General features: G+C 46.8%; 1 protein-coding gene across 2 annotated transcripts; it reads right to left on the reverse strand.

The window, feature by feature from the left end:
* Positions 1-610: 610 nt before the first annotated feature.
* On the reverse strand, positions 611-14,788 carry LOC135709109 (zinc finger and SCAN domain-containing protein 2-like). Of its 2 annotated transcripts, none has more exons than XM_065231307.1 (2): positions 13,945-14,788; positions 611-3,423 (listed from the first exon to the last, which is right to left on the reverse strand). In XM_065231307.1, the coding sequence occupies exons 1-2, from the start codon at positions 14,481-14,483 to the stop codon at positions 2,454-2,456; spliced, it is 1,509 nt and encodes a 502-aa protein (XP_065087379.1). In that variant the 5' UTR covers positions 14,484-14,788; the 3' UTR covers positions 611-2,453. The 2 variants fall into 2 exon arrangements, with proteins under 2 accessions (XP_065087379.1, XP_065087380.1); XM_065231308.1 differs by lacking the exon at positions 611-3,423 and adding an exon at positions 12,981-13,819.
* Positions 14,789-16,664: the final 1,876 nt, after the last annotated feature.

Consider the following 16,664-nt stretch of genomic DNA (forward strand, 5'->3'; position numbering starts at 1 on the left):
GAAAATACGATGCACCGTTGGTTGGAGCTTGGAGACGGTGGGGAGTCGTTGGGTGTTATCGGACTTGTTAGTGTTTGACTTACGGGTGAGGACTTGTTGGTGACTTAAGGGTGAGAGTTATGGGCTGGTTGGCAAATCGCTGGAACTAGTTGAACAGTACGCAATAGAAGCGCCACCTGACAATGCAAGCCTGTTAGATCAAGTGGTCTCACCTGTCCCGCTACAGCCGGTGAAACTTTTCGCAACCTGAAAATTTTTCTACTGGTCTACTGAGTTTTGTGTGTTGTCCGTTGTCTAGTGTTAAGTGCTCAGTCTGTGCAATCTCTGGTTGAAGACGGTGTCAAATCTCTTATTTACTCTTCAACGAAACACAGCGATTTGCCGACCAGTCCAAAATACTTACCCCCTCAAGTCCACGGAAAAACACTAACAAGTCCGATATCACATTCGCGATTCCTCGTATTATGCTGACGATGAGCAGCGTGATCCTTGGTCAATCCGCAGTACTGCATCTTTGAAATAATCTTCTTACACGACGTTACAATGGCCCTTATTATCGATGCCATTTGATTTACACGGCAATCACTTCACCTCTTCACCGTGAAGCAACACTCGTAATAAGGGCCAATATCCAACTGCCTAAGAGATTGCTTGTCGCATACTTCATCCAGCAACCTAAAACACGTCGGCATGATCAAAGTTAATGACGCCTGCTGGATCGTCACTAATCACTCCATAGTTTTATGTTTTCTGAAAGGCAGTGGGTATCTTTTATTAAAATTGAACTGTCTTCGTTGAACAAAATAGAAGTTGACTTCTTCCAACGTCGACAACTGAATTCACTCACACCTCGACATTCTCTTCTATGCGAGAGAGAATGGCTGCGTGCTTCCTAATTTGTATCCTCTTTTGGTGCTTACCGAATGGGGTATTCCAATTTAATCTAGATTTATGAAAATCTCGATGAAGCTTACCGCCTTAGAGTTCTCCTCTGAAATACCGTGGCATCCCTGTTCACAATGGTCCATTTCTTTTCAAATGAATCAAATGTGCCAATTAAAAACTGTCAGATTACCGGGGGTCTAAACAAACCTTCGATCCTCATCGAGAAGTCTCATAAAGGCTCGCTGGATTTTCTCATATCTTCGCTGTAGATGCATCATTTCAAAAGCTAGACATTTCTTCAAGCTTCTCCTTCTCCGACAGAGTGTTTCCGAACTTTGAAGTTCAGCAAATTTCTATTGGAAAAATCCCAAACTCTTCTGTTGAGTACCATTTGAGTTTTCCTTAGGTTCATATAATTTCTTTGGAAGGCCTGGGAATCTCCATTTTGTTAGAAATCCTCTGACCAACCGTCGGCAAGAAGCCTCTTGAAAGATCGGTTGAAGTCGGCAAGAAGCCTCTTGAAAGATCGCTTGAAGTCCTCATATTATCTCTGAAAATCCTTATATCTAGACCAACAGTTGAAATAGGCGAAACAACCAAACGTAAACAATGGCTTTAAACGAAAATTTCTCGAGATTCAGAATACACCCACGCAAATTAACAAAGCCATTCGATAAAAGAAGTGTCCTCTTTCAGATGCTGGTGTTAGATTGCGTGGATGTATTTAGATTTTCGTGAAATTTGCGTTTAAAGCCATTGTTTACGTTTGGTTGTTCCGCCTATTTCAATTGTTGGTCTAGATATCTTCTTTGGAAATCCACCCCTGGAAGATCAATGAATAAGTTCCCAAACTCTACTGTCTGAAAGTTCTCCAAACACCTTCGGTTTCCTACACGGCCAATGAGAACGTCCAAATTTGAGTTTAGTTTACTCATAAATCTTTTCAAGTGCAGGAACTCAGCGATGAGTAAATTTGCCTCATGTTTTTCCCGGTTTGTCCAGGAAAAAATCCCGAATATGAGAAAAGTAAAGATTGGATTCACTCAGTCTGTTGGTACTACTCCTAGACTGAGTAAAATTTTCGTCAGTTTTCAAGAGGCAAATTTATTCATCGCTGAGTTCCTGCACTTTCGGCGATGATGAGTAAACTGAACTCAATTTGGGGTCGTTATCATTGGCCGTGTAGTGCATTGAAAAACTCCCTCTTACTTCAGTGGTGATCTTTTAAATCATTTCCGTGGTTGGCAACTTTCTATTCCAACCAACGCATGCATTTGTTTATTGTGTGGCAAAAAATGTCCAAAGCTAAAAATGTTCTAGACCGAACCGGAAATCGAACCCGCCGTTTCCGTCTCGTCGATACCGTGCTTTACCTTACCAGGCTACTTGAGACCCCCAACAAGCCCTCCTAACTTCCCTGAATCCTTGTCAAGACAAGTCCCATTCCCACTCATTTTGTCCGACACTGCGCACCCACGTCTTCTTCTGCTTCTCCTCCTTCGGGAAAGGAATGAAATCTTATCGTCATCGCCGCCGCCGCCGCTGCTGCCACCGCCACCCCCAACCGCTTACCTCACCATGTGGATCCGCTTGGCGTGCATCACCAGGTAGCGCTTCTGCTTGGTGCTGAATCCGCACAGCGGACACTGGTACGGCAGGGTTTCCACGTGCGTCAGTTTGTGCTTCTGCAGGCACTCCGGATTGTTGAACTTCTTGTCGCACTGGTTGCACGGGAAGTTCCGCTCGTTCATGTGGACCAGCTGATGACTAGTGAGGTGGTTCCGGTAGCGGAACTTTTTGTCGCAGAACGTGCAGGAAAACTTGACGGCCGCATCGTCGTGGATGCGCTGGTGGTTGTACAGGGCGACGTTGGTTTTGAACCGCTTCGAGCACGTCTCGCAGGTGAAGTTCCGATCGCGCGAGTGCACCCCCGCCACGTGGTTGTTCAACAGTCTTTGGTTTCCGAATTTTTTACTACAGTACGTACAGGAGAAATTTTTGATGTTCAAGTGAACCTGGTTAATGTGATACGAGTACGCGCTTCGATTGGCTAGGGTCTTTTCGCAAATGTAACAGTACAGCTTCCGGACGTCTCCCGGTTTCGTGTCGGCGGCAGCTGGAACCGTGGCCGCTTCAGCCGGATCAGCCAGCGGATCAGGGGGAGACTTTGCATCGTTCTCTTTGTTGGCCAGTTCGATTCCTTCGCCGGACTTACCTTCCATCGTCTGTTGGCTGCCTTCGCCTTCCTCCAGATCGACACCGGACGTTTGCTGTTCGTGGTCGTCTTCGTCCTCCGGCTGGGACTCGTTTTGGCCTGTTTGGCTGAACATGCTCAGGGCGTGCATGGTCATGTGTTGGATCAGGATGTTCCGATCCAGATAGTTGTCGCACTGCTCGCAGTGGAATATCTGCTCCGAGTGCTGGTCTTTCAGGTGATCCACCAGCGCGGTTTTGCTGGCGAAGGTGTTCGCCTTGATGGTGCCGTTCGACTTGCAGAAGTTGCACGTGAAAGCCTTGGAGCTCCGGGTGAAGCGTTTGCTGAAACGGAAGGGAAAGGGGCATTTCTTTTAGGAACTCTGTGTTAACATGCTGATTGCGCGGCATCAGGGAACAATTATTTTAAGAAAAAAATACGAAACGAATTATTCGTCGCGGTTTCCAAGGAATTCTTGAACTTTTCCCTTAATGCGACCCATCGAGCAGCGCACAACGGTCTCGTCCACTATTTTGGCGATTTTATCCCACCAATTTTTCATCTGACCTGTCGTTTTGATGACTGTACCTTTGACCTTCAGTTTCCTCTTCATAATTGTCCAGTAGTTGTCAATGGGCCTGCACTGGGGACAATTGGGCGGATTGAGGGTTTTCGAATCAAACCGGACTCCGTTGTCATTGTGCCATTGTTGTACTTGCCGGCTGTAGTTACAACACGCAAATCCGGTCAAAATATCACTGGACCATCATGTGATTGGATGAAGGGCAGAATTTGCTTCTGGAGGTATTCGGTTTTGTAAACCTCCGAGTTCATCATTTTCTCATTGGTGAAAACCTTTGTCTTCTCCTGGTCCTGGAAGCTGTCCGAAGTCGGCCTTTACATAGGTTTCTTCATCCATAAGTAAGCACCCACCGGACTTGGTCAGCAAGTTGTCATACAGCTTTCGAGCACGAGTTCTAGCTACGGTATTCTGCTTGAGTGATCGATTTGGTTGTCTACTGGCCTGTAAGCCTTCGCGTTAGCGAATTTGCTGCACTGTACCACCGGTTGGAAACTAACGATTTACCATTGGCTCACTACTAGACTAGCCTATTGGTCCCAAGTAATTCGATTAACGTACCCCATTCTAGTCGAAATTCTAATACTACAGAATGTTTGTTTTGATTTGCTATGGAAGTTTGACAGATAAAATGAGGGGTTCGTGGATTTTCTTATGTTTCGAGGGGTACATCGATTAGCTTGGGAACGAAGATAGTACTAAAGTTGAGCCAAAAAGTTGAGCACGTTTCTTCCGTCTCTTCTGGTCTTACAGCTACCTCTATGACTTACAGTACAGTCGAACGGCATCATACTTTTTACTCAAATTGCGATCGGACATAACTGGGTTGCTTCTGCTGGACCTCACGACCTTTCCATGCAGCTGACAGTTGGCAGGTCCACCATAAACTTTCATAGCGATTCAAAACAAACATAGTGTAGTACTAGAATTTCGACTAGAATGGGGTACGTTAATCGATGTGCTTGGGACCGATAGGCTAGTCCAGTGTAAGCCAATTGAAAATCGTTAGTTTCCACCGTCTGGTTCCACTCCGACGTTTACTTTGGGGCTTTCGATTCGTCGTCAATGTTTCCCTGTACATTTTGAGCACGCGCCATACGGTGTTTCTAGGAAAAATCAACACTTTATCCAGCTTTAACGCGGACCACGATGGATTTTACCCGTGACTGTGCACGATTTTTTCTACCCTCAAGGTGACTGTCTCCAGAAGTTGTTCCAATCGAACCGTCAAAATGCACTGCTTTGCTCGATTGGAACAACTTTTTTCAGTTTTGTGGTGACAGTCGTCCATACTTTTACTAGAGTGCTCGACAGTTCGGACCAAACCGTCATTGCCCGGATAGACGGCTGTGATGCAACCCAACTTCCAGTTGAGTGGTGATTGGTTTCGGTCGTGGAGCAGAACAACCATGTTCTCATGGATGTTCGGCGTAGTTCGTAGATTTATCTTCCTGGGTTGCAGGGTGGTCAGGTAGTCACAGCTCAAAGCGCGCCAGTTAGACGCGTTGTCTTGACGCCTCTTCCAAAGATGGCTCAGTCCCGGCTGCAGTCAAGTCCGCCAAGAGCTATCTGAAGCGTATCGTCGGCACTGAGAGGGCGTCCGATTAGATAGTGAGCTGGCGTGATCACCAGCGGGTCTGCTGTTGGAGATGGTGAACAGTGGTCGAGAATTCAGCACCGCTTCGAACGGTGGGTAGCTCCTCGAACGTGAGCTTTACACGTTCGAGGAGCTACCCACCCTTCTGGTTGAAAACGAAGCGCTGCTGAATTCTCGACCACTGTTCACCATCTCGACCACTGTTCAACGACCCGGCAGACCCGCTGGTGGTCACGCTAGCTCACTATCTAATCGGACGCCCTCTCAGTGCCGACGATACGCTTCAGATGGCTCTTGGCGGACTTGACTGCAGCCTCCCAAAGGCCATCGAATTTGGGTGCATCCGGTGGGATGAAGTGCCACCCGATCTCATGGTTGTGGCAGAATTTTCGATGGTGTCGACGGCTTGCTGATCTCGGAAATGTTGGCACCTCGGCAGTTGGAAGCTCCTCATCGTCCAAGGAATCGCTTCAGTTACATCAAGAAGGCATCGGTGCTTAACTCGGATACCGCTTCTAGGTGGTCATACAAACAAAGACGGTCACATAGGATTTTACCAGGGCAGGATGGCGCACACTTAACCTAATCAGGAAAGGCCCGACGTAGTCCACTCCGGTCACGGCAAATGGGGGCGCCCGTACCACTCTCGATGCTGCCAGATTTCACATCAGATATTGGTAGGGTTAATTCGGAAGCATCTCACACACTTACGTGTAATCTGTCGGATGGTGGAGCGAGCGTTCATAAGCCAATATCGTTGGCTCATGGCGTTCCTCAGGCCAGACTGTCCGACGTGAAGATGTTCAACGTGCATTTGCCGAACGAAGAGGCGTACCACCGGATCCTTGTCTCGTAAGATGATGGGATGACGGTCTTGAACGGTAGTTGTGAGCGATCGAGTCGACTTTGGCAACAACTCGTTGAATCCCGTCCGCCAAATGAACGAGTTGACCTACGCAGTTCCGGGATCGTCAGGTGTTGGCTTGTCTTCCGCTCGGCAGGGTTCTTCATTCGGCAGTTACCAACGAATCGCAAGACGTAGCCCATAAGGCGTTGGATTTTCCGGAAGCTGTTGTATCTGGACAGCGACGGTGACGATGACTGGTTTCAACAATGGATCTGGAACTTCTCCGGGTGGTTGTGTGTCGTATTTCACTCTCGGGAGGAACTCAGGGCCATTCCACCAAAGGCTGTTGTTCTCCAAGGCTCCAGCTTGTTGACCACGAGAGACTCCCACCGGTATCCACCGGTGGACGAATAATTGGAGTTGGTTGAGCGGTTTCGCACCAAAGTACAATTTCCCGGAACTCCATATCCAGGCCGGTTAATACCTTCAAAACTAACCGGGTCAGCAGGAGAGCGGTGCAAAGCTCTTTTCGTGGGATGGAAAGACCGTGAAGAGGGACCAACTTGGATTTGCTGGGAAGTTGAACAGGCTTCGTAGGTAGATGCAGGCCCTGTACGCCACTGTTAAGGCAATTCTTGAAATGTCACACACCTTGGGTTGTGCAAATGCTAAAACGAATCTTGAAGTTCTTGCTATCGGCAGAAGTGGGAACAATCGGACTGGTACTCATACTTGATAACACCTTTCGTCTTCAGGTCCTTGGAGTAGTGAAATTTTGTTGAAATGTGTTTGGTACGGTTACTGAACTTTTCGGAGTCCAGCATCTTCAAACAGCTTTGGTTGTTTTCGAATAATATTCCCCTGCAGCCAAACCGCTTCTTGGGATGCTTCGGAAAGAGCCACGAATTCCGCCTCTGCTGTAGATAGTGAATCGCAGGATTGCTTTCGGCATGCCCATGCAATGGTTCCTCCGCAGTATTTGAATACATATCCACTACTCAGTCGAAGCTTCAGATCAATCGTCCCCTTCAGGTAGCGAACCATTCGCTTCAACTCGTTCCAGTCACGTTGGGTTGGGTAACTCATCTTACGACTCAAGATTGAGATTGCCGTTGCGATGTCAGGTCTGCTGTTGACTGCGATGTACAACAGCTGGCCAACTACCTTTTGATATTCTTGATTATTTGGGAGCTGGCCATCGTTATCTTCCGTCTTGATGTATCCAGGATCAATTGGCACGGTTGACACTTTCGCATCCTGTAGGCCAACAGAACAGATGACGTCTTCAATATATTTCCGCTGGTTGATAAGAAAATCTCCAGCATGGTCTCGATCGACTTCGATCCCGAGGTAAAACTTGACATCACCGAGGCAGCTGATCTGGAAATTTCTTGCAAGCGTTCGCTTCAATGCGTCGATCATGCGTTCATCCTCGCTCGCTACGATGAGATCATCCACATACACGAGAACATAGCACCACTTGGCTACCAGCTCGCTTTCTGTACAGGCAGGGATCTGCGTCACATCGCTCAAAACCATCCGCTTCCATCACCTCATGCAGTCGCTCGTTCCAAGAACGAGCCGCTTGCTTAAGCCCGTACAAACTTTTCTTTAAATGGCATACCTTGTTTTCCATACCGCTGACGACATACCCGGGAGGCTGCTTCATGTAGATCTCCTCCTCAAGGTTGCCGTTGAGGAACGCCGTTTTTACGTCGAATTGCTTGACGATCATCTTCTTCTTGGCTGCTACAGACATCATGGTGCGGAACGTAACGTGTGGAACGACTGGCGCAAAAACTTCATCGTAGTCCGTCCTAATGTACCGAACTACATTGCCATTTTCGTCTCGCTTCTGTTTATACACTCACTTGCATCCAATGGCGCGGCTACCCGCCGGCAGGTCGACTATATCCCAGACGTCGTTTTCTTCGATGGATGCTAGCTCTTCCTTCATGGCCGTGCACCATTTGGCGCTGTTTGGACTGGATAACGCTTGCTTCAACGATTTTGGCTCCTCCTGAACCGAAGTTTCTGCTGTACAAGCATACCGCTCTGGAATAGCTCCGAGATTAACTCTTGTTGATCTTCGAGGTAGAATGACATCTACACTGGACATGCTCCCGTCCACACGAACGGCATCGGACTGCACTTCGATTTCACGGAGAGTTGTTTCGTCCGGTTGTTCATCTGGATCATCCCAGACATCGTTGTCATTCGATTCAGTTGATCCTGGCCCACTCATTAGGTCCACTCGTTCGAAACAGATGGAAGGTACAACCAGACTTTCTCCCACCGAACCTGGCATGGGCCCGCAAGAAGTAAGAAATTTAACATCACGGCTAACCTTACCATTCGTCTCGTCCACCAGGCGGTATGCCTTCGATACTTCACTGTATCCGACGAACCTGAGCTTGACAGCCTTCCGATCCAGCTTACCTCGCTTTTCATTTGGTACACTAAACCGCTGAATGTGTCCGAGATTGGGCTTCTTCCCGAACCACCGCTCATATGGTGTGCCACTGATCGACCGTGATGGCAGCCTGTTCTGCATGTAGTTTGCAGTTACCACTGCTTCTCCCCAGAAACGCTTGTCCAGATGTCCGTCAATGAGCATGCACCTGGCCATTTCGACAAGGTAACGATTCTTTCGTTCTGCTACCCCATTTTGCTGTGGGGTGTATGGTGCCGTGAGCTGGCCGATGATACCGTTTTGCTTCAGGAATGCATTGAAGGCCTTGCCAGTAAACTCACCACCCCTGTCCGAGCGGAGAATTTTGAGCTTCCTTCCAAACTGCGTCTTGACTAGCTCAACATATTCCTTCAGTTTCTGGAGCGCTTCAGACTTCTTCGGTAGCAAATAAACGACCGTGTACTTACTGTAGTCGTCGATGAATGTGATGAAATATCGTCTTCCGCCCAGAGTCGCCGTCCTCATTGGTCCACCCTCACGCCGATGACCAAGGTCTGCAATTTCAACGCCGCTTCGCAGTCCCTGTGTCCCAATCGTCTGTGCCACGCATGCACACAGTCATCGTTCGTCATCACCATGGATACGTTTTCGGTTGATTGACGAATTATGAACAAGTTACCAACGGACTCCGCCATAGCACATATCTTTTCACCTTCCATGATTCTCGCTCCAGTTGCGTCGAATGTGACGACGAATCCTTTTTGCACCAGCCGCTTCACGGATAGCAAACTTGACTTCATTTCAGGAACATACAAAGCGCTTTCTGTTGGAACTTCACGTAGTCGACCAGAACCATCTAGCACATTTATTCGCCCAGCATTTCGGCCTTTCGAACGTACCTTCGTCCCGTTGGCGACCCAAACGTCCTCAGTAGCTGCATCATCCAAATCCTCGAAGAAGTTCCGGTAATTTGCAATGTGGCAGGTTGCACCGGAATCCAAAATCCATTGGTCTTCCGCTTGACTATTGCATCCAGTGAGAAACGCGTAGCTATCATCATCATCTTACTGCGATACGTGGTTGGCTTTCTGTTGCTTCGATACTGCCTTTCGGTGCTTGGATACAGCTCCGTTTCCTTTCTCCGCCTTCCATACTCTGAACTTTTCGCAATTTGCCTTCTGGTGACCTAACTTTTTGCAGAAGAAGCACCGGTCTTTTTCGGCCTTTGAACTTGCATAGAGAACAGCTTCAGGATTATCGCTATCATCGTTGCGCTGCTTCTTTTTCTGTCATTCATCGATGAGCTTGCCCTTCATCATATTCAGGGTCAAATCATTCTCTGGTCGAGCTTCAAGGGCGGCTACCAACGTCTCGTACTCCTCCGGCAGACTGCTGAACAAAATCGCGACCAACCGTTGGTCGTCAAGGATCTTTTCCGGCTGTAAATTGTTGAGCTTCTCGAACAATTCCGCCAACTTCGATACGTGCGCTTCCATATCTCCATGTTTTTCAAGGCGTTGACTACAAATTTTCCGCATCACAGAGACCTTCGTTGTTAACGTTTTCTTGACATGGAATTTTTCTAGAGCTTTCCACGCCTCCGCCGCCGATTTGGCCTTCCTTATGTGGATTAATTGGTTATCCTCCTCGGCCAATCCAATCGATGCCAGCGCTTGATCATCCTTGGTCTTCCACGCACTTGTAACCGCTTCTGGCCTTGCGTCCGCTATGGTCGTCCAATTTCCTTCCTTGGTCAGCAAAAGCTTCATCCGGAAACTCCAGTTATCGTTATTGGATCCATTGAGCCTTGAAAACGACATCAGCTTGTCCGCCATTTCGTTACGAATTCAAATTCTATCTTCACCAGTTCCGATTGCACTGCCTGGGCCCATAACCTATCGGCAGAAGTGGGAACAATCGGACTGGACTCGAAATACTATTCGAACTAAAATTGAAAGGAACGTCTTTATTTGTCAGTAGTATAATTTGAACTGAAGAAAATGAAGTTATGCTCTAAAAGCAAGGCATACTGCGTTGTATATACTCAACACTTGCCACCCTTGCGCCGTGTCTTCGTCGACCGGATCGTCGGGGGTCGAAACATTTCCGAATACATTACCCTCTTAGGAACACGTTGTTGTGATGGCGACGGTTGCTTCGGATGGTTTGCGATGTACAGCGTATCGGCAGTCGGATCCCAGAGTAAGCCACCCCCGCTTTCGTCTAACGGTACCCTTTTCTACTGGTCTTCCACGGAAATGCGTTCGTGAAATTCTTGGCAGTTCGAGCACCATTTATGTATCGGAAAACCACCACTTCGTAAGAGCTGATTCAATTGTTGTTAGGCTTCGATTGCATCTTCCAACGAGTCTGCGCCGGCGAGAAAATCGTCCATGTCCGTCTTCTCCTTTACGATGCGAGTGGCGATGGGGAAAAAACTCACCTTCTTCCTCGACGAGCTGTACCAGGCCCCTCGTTGCGAGGTATGAAGCAGATGCTGTACCGTTGGTAACGGTACACAGTTCTAGTTCTAGTACCCGTAGCTTTTGCGACGGATGTGGTCTCCAGAAAATGAAGCGCTTGCAGTACCTGCCGGTACATCTTGGCAACGTCTCCGGAAAAGGGGATCTTTACCTTACGGAAGCGTAGGACGATGAAATGCAGATCATTCTGCACCACAGGACCAACTTGCAGGACTTCGTTCAGGGACAGCTTTTCAGACGACGACTTGGCACTAGCATCGAACACGACACGACATTTACTGCGCGTGTAATTCGGGATTATTCACCAGTCGTTTCTCCAGCATCAGGAACCCTTCTAAAGCACGGCAATCGTCCAACTACGAAGAATTTTCGTTGGACGGCAAGCTCACGATAAATCTTCCGGTCCGGACGCGTCACGCTGGTATGTGGACAGAAAGTGTGCTTCGCATACCATCTACTCGGTTGATAGCTTGGATACGTCCGGCAGTTCCTCGATTTGCCAGAACTTGTGCATTATTCACTCGATGTCTTTAAGAGAAGCGCGGATGGTCTATGCGTTGAAAATCTGTGGCTCGACGATGACACCAGATACGATCCACCCAAGGTGAGTGAGTGGCAGGTTGTCCGCCAGGTTGAGTTGGCTTGGCTTCATGATATCCAAAAAACAGCTCTGCACCGATCAACAGGTCCACCTTATCGGGCGTGTGGAACTCGGGATCAGCCAGAACCACTCCATAGGGAATGTCCCAACTGTTGATGTTGACCTTCGACGATATAATTTTGATTTTGATTTTGATTTTGCGAGACAGAAGGGGGTCTTATGAAGGCCAGATCTCAAGTCTCAAGGCCAAATTCCAGAACTTGAGTGGAACATGGTTCTCACGTCAGACTATAATGTCTAAAATGAACCACATGCCCCATAGATGTTGATCTTCGACGATAGAATTGTGCCCGTTACTCGAGGGTGCGCAACGGTTTGGTACCGGTGATAGGAATGTTGACTGGCTTCTTCGGCAGGCCCAGGCGATTGGCCATGTCTTCGGTCACGAAATTCACCTGGAAGCCGCTGTCCAGCAGTTGGTGGTGGCCATTGTTGACTGCCGGTCTAATAATGTTCTAGCCAAGTCAGGAATACCTCAAAGAAGTTATCTGAGACCAATGATCGTCTAACTCTACTTCAATGACGTGAATTTGGTTATCGGAGGTCCACGACTATCGTATGCAGATGATCTTAAATCTACTTGCGGATCTGCTCGCTTGATGATTGTCACTTCCTTCAACGTCAGTTTGAAGCCTTTGCCAGTTGGTGCAATTTGAACCGAATGACGGTTAACCCAAAGAAGTGTTCAGTTATCACATTTACCCGAAAGAAGGATCCGGTCATATTTGACTATGTGAGCCATGTGAAAGATCTGGGAGTCACTTTAGTTTCTCAACTCGTACGTTGACAAGGCGTCAAGGACATTGGGCTTTATCGTCAGGATTGTCACATCTATTGCCTCAAGTCGCTGTACTGTTTCTTGGGGCGATCCATTCTGGAATACTATTCTGTGGCCTGGAGTCCAAACTACAACAATAGTGCTGTCTGTTCAGCGACGTTTTCTTCGATACGCTCTGAGGAAGCTACCTTGGAGAGACCCGTTTCACTTGCCTAGCTATGAAAGTCGCTGCCAGTTGATTGATCTGGAGCATCTCCTAGAAGAAATACTTCAACGACCCGGCTCATCGCGGACAGCTTTGCTGAACAATTACTTCTCCAGATGATTTCTAGACATTTAAGACTAAGGAAATATTCAAGATTCTAAGCAAAATAATCAAGAAATCAGAGTTTGAATATTTTAACAGATTTCAATTAAAAATATATATGTTTTAAGGTTCCAATCAAATTCCCTGTTATTTCTCGGTTCAGTGACCACCCTGATGTCATCCAATAATACACCATTTTAGCTTTGAATCTTATAATTTATGCGGCTCTATTGAATATCTAGTTCAACCGACTTCATTTAATTCCCATCCCGCTGTTCCTGCTGGTGCTGCCTCTTATGGTGCTTCATCAGGTACCGCTTTTGCTTGAAAATCGCCTCGCACACCGTACACTGGAACGCCACATCGGATGCGTGACATTTCCTATGCCGAGCCAGGTTGTGCGACGACCTAAAGCTCTGTCCACACTCGTCGCACGCATAGGCCCTCTCATCCGAGTGGGTCGTTTGGTGAAGCTGCAGCTTCGAACGGGTGTAGAAACTCCTCGAACAGACCGAACATTTGTAGCTCCGATTGGTTTCGTGAGTCCGCTTGTGGATATGCAGCGAAGCCTTCTGGTTGTAGGAATTTCCGCAAATGGCGCAACTGTACGGCTTCTCATTCGTGTGCAGGAAGCGATGTTCCTTCAGATTCCTACCGTTCCCGAAGCATTTGCCGCAGATATCGCAGGAATAGTTGCGCACCTTTTCGTGCACTTCGCGCACGTGCCGTGCCAGTCCTTGCGATATTCGAAATGACTGCGAACAATGAGGGCACTGGAATGGGCGTTCACCACTGTGAATCCTCAGATGAGCTTGATAGGTATACGGAGAAGCCATTTTCTTCCCACATTCGGCGCACTTGTAAGTAGCCTTCCCATCTACGAGGACTTTGCCCTGCTCAACGATTTCCCTCGAAAGAGGAACGGTTTGAGCCCGACCCAGGGCCGACGATTGCGGCAGTTCGACTTCGTCTTCTTCAGATTGTTCATCCAGAAACTGATATTCCCCGCAGAGATCATCCTCGTGATTCAACCGTTGAAAGCTCACAACTTGGATGGAGTGCCGAAGAAGCTCCCTGCAACGAATACAGCACCCAGTTAGTACTTATCTTACATGTTGAGATACTCGGCACTCCATCACACAGCTGTGGCTCAACCCAAATTTACACTTAACTACAAAAATCTCGAAAAGCTTACTCACCCATGCTTCTCCGGTGAATCCCCCTGCGCTTCTTCCTGCTTCAAATCTCGCTTGCTCTCCTTCGCCTTCTTGCAAACTGGCGCTTCCTCTTCCACCTCAACCTCCACCTCCTTCTCCAGCACCTCTTCCTCCGTCACCAGCTTAGTCTCCTTTTCCTCTTCCTCCTCCTCCTCTTCCTCATCCGCTTCTTCCTCCTCGGCCACCACCGCCACAGCATCCTTCAGCTCCTCAGCCGAGTTCATCATCGTCCGGAACTTCTCGTCCGTCCGGTGACACTTTTCGTACAGCTCATGAAACCGATCCAACGTCTCGCGGCACCCGTCGCAAACCTTCGTCGGCAGACAATCCTCCGCCAGGATGTCGATCTGCAGATACTTGCCGATGCGTTCCCGCAGCCGGTCGGCAGCTCGCTTTCCGAACACCGAAGTTAAATTTTCCCCCAGGGCGCCACATATCCGGCACAGCGCCTGGAAGTCTATCTCAACCATCTTGATACTGTCCGGCTGATCGTCCGATGCTAGACGGCAGATGTCCATCATTGTGTTGTTTCTTTCGATTGGGATTCCGCTCCTTCCTTCCGACACTTTCAACTGGGGGAGGGGGGATGGATTTTCACCGGAAGGAACCTCCTATGGCAAAAACAGTAGTTTCCCCGCGTGCCCTAGCGGCTCATGACGCCGTTGGAGGTGGAATTTTTTGGAATGGTTTTCACTTTATGGCAATAATTTGTGCAAAATTCGGGAGGAAAAACTTTCTTCGACTACACTTTTTTGTTTAGGTTTTCATTTTTTCTTGACTTTTTTTTTCCACTACTTTTCTTCTCGTCTTTTGCACGTCTACTTTGCGCACAGGTGCGAGACAGACGCCGAACAAAGCGGAACGTCAAAACCGCGGGAGCAGTGTTGCCGGTCTTGTTCGGAGAAAGTTTGTTTTTTATTTGCACTGAAAAAAGAAACATCGGGAGACTCAAATCAGGAACAAAATTTGTTATTCTTTTTCAAAAGGGCCCGTAAAAAAACAGAGGCGCAATGAAATGTATTGTAAACATAAAATAGAATTTATTGTACAGTATCCTCCCACTAAAACAACAAAATCATTACCGGACTATCGAGTCTAAATTGATTGGTGAGCGTTTTAGTGGAATAATTGTATAGCCTGAACTCGTTAGTTGGGTCATGACTGCGCCTCAACCTAGGGGCAAGACGGCTGTACTCTCAGAGTTAATATTTCCACAGCGAGTAAATTTGAGTAACACATAATCAATCAAAAGTGATCAAAGCAGTCTCATATTCATCCATAAATTAAAATTAAATCAGTATAAACATACATTATCTGTCAGAGTGTCAAATTGATCCTATCCGTATTTTATTTTCTATTGTTGCATCAAATCAAGCGTAACTATTCAAATCGACACATTTGATTTTGTAAACAATCACTTCAATCGACGATTTGTGGTAACTGCTAGCTCACTTACAGAAACTAACAACACCAGCTAGTAGGGTAAAGAATCCCCTACTTGATGATGGTGTTTGTTTGTGTGGGTGAGTGAGCAGTTAAGACAAATTTCCGATTTCAGTGATTATTTACAAAATCAGATACGTTGATTTGAAAAGTTGTAACCCGTCAGCCTGACGAGCTTTCCGTTGAAAGTAAAATGGCTTAAGCGCCACTCCCGAGGGAGACCATTTACCAATTGTGAGGTTGCCCGACCGTATGAGACCTTGCAGGATTAGGTTCCTATTTTTCCCAAATTTTGGGCGGAAAGCGAGTTGGCTGACTAGAGCTATTCGATTAGAAAAAGTATGTCACAAATAGTGAAGTAAATGCAACTGAGGAGAAAATGCTGCCAATAAAACGCCCGGGCCAAGATTAACCAATGCGAGTGGTTATCATCACAGGCCAAGACTCTACTTTCACCCTGAGACAACCCGTGTTAGAGTTGGAAGTTTTCCAGTTGGTTTCGGAGCCAACCTCTCCAGTAAAAACCTCAAAAGAGAAACAACTACAGCGGGAAAAAAAATACCGGTGACATGAAAATCTTCCAAACAGATTCACTTCTATCTCATCAAGGCAGATATATAACAACCTTTTTTGGCATAACGAAATTACAGGACTTTATTTTATATTTGCCTATCCAAAACCAAAGAGAGCTTTATTCCATAATGTTTGTTGGCTAGTCTACTTACAGGCGCGAAAGTTCATGTTCTGTTCATTTTGTTTGCTTTGTCTACCTACTGCCTAATTGCCTCTACCTTCCCTTAAAAAAAGAACGATATAGGTACAATGAAATGTATTGTAACCATACAATAGAATTTATTGTACTTAAAATAAATTGTATCGTCCACAACTATAAAATAACCAAAGAATTTAATGTTTGCACAATATAATCTATGGTAAATGGAGAAATCTACAATAGAACAAGGGGGTTGTTATGTATCTTAACCGTACAAAAAATCACTTTTTCCCGAACAAACTTGAGCCATTTACCATTCATTTTATTGTTTTTCTTTTGTTGAAAATTCATACTATATGGGTCGTATTGTACATTTAATGTAATAACAATATGTTAAAATTTCTTGTACAATATACGCACAATAAGATCGATTGTTGGCAATAGATTTGGATGTAATTGTATTTTATTTTATGGTAATTGTATGGTTATTTTTTTCCGGGTTTCCCTCTTTATCTACCTGTCTATCGAGCGTGTGTGTGTTGGGTTA

This window comes from Ochlerotatus camptorhynchus, unplaced genomic scaffold (assembly GCF_037179485.1).
Source record: "Ochlerotatus camptorhynchus isolate MF236.1 unplaced genomic scaffold, CSIRO-AGI_Acam_v1.1 ptg000350l, whole genome shotgun sequence".
Lineage (NCBI taxonomy): Eukaryota > Metazoa > Arthropoda > Insecta > Diptera > Culicidae > Ochlerotatus > Ochlerotatus camptorhynchus.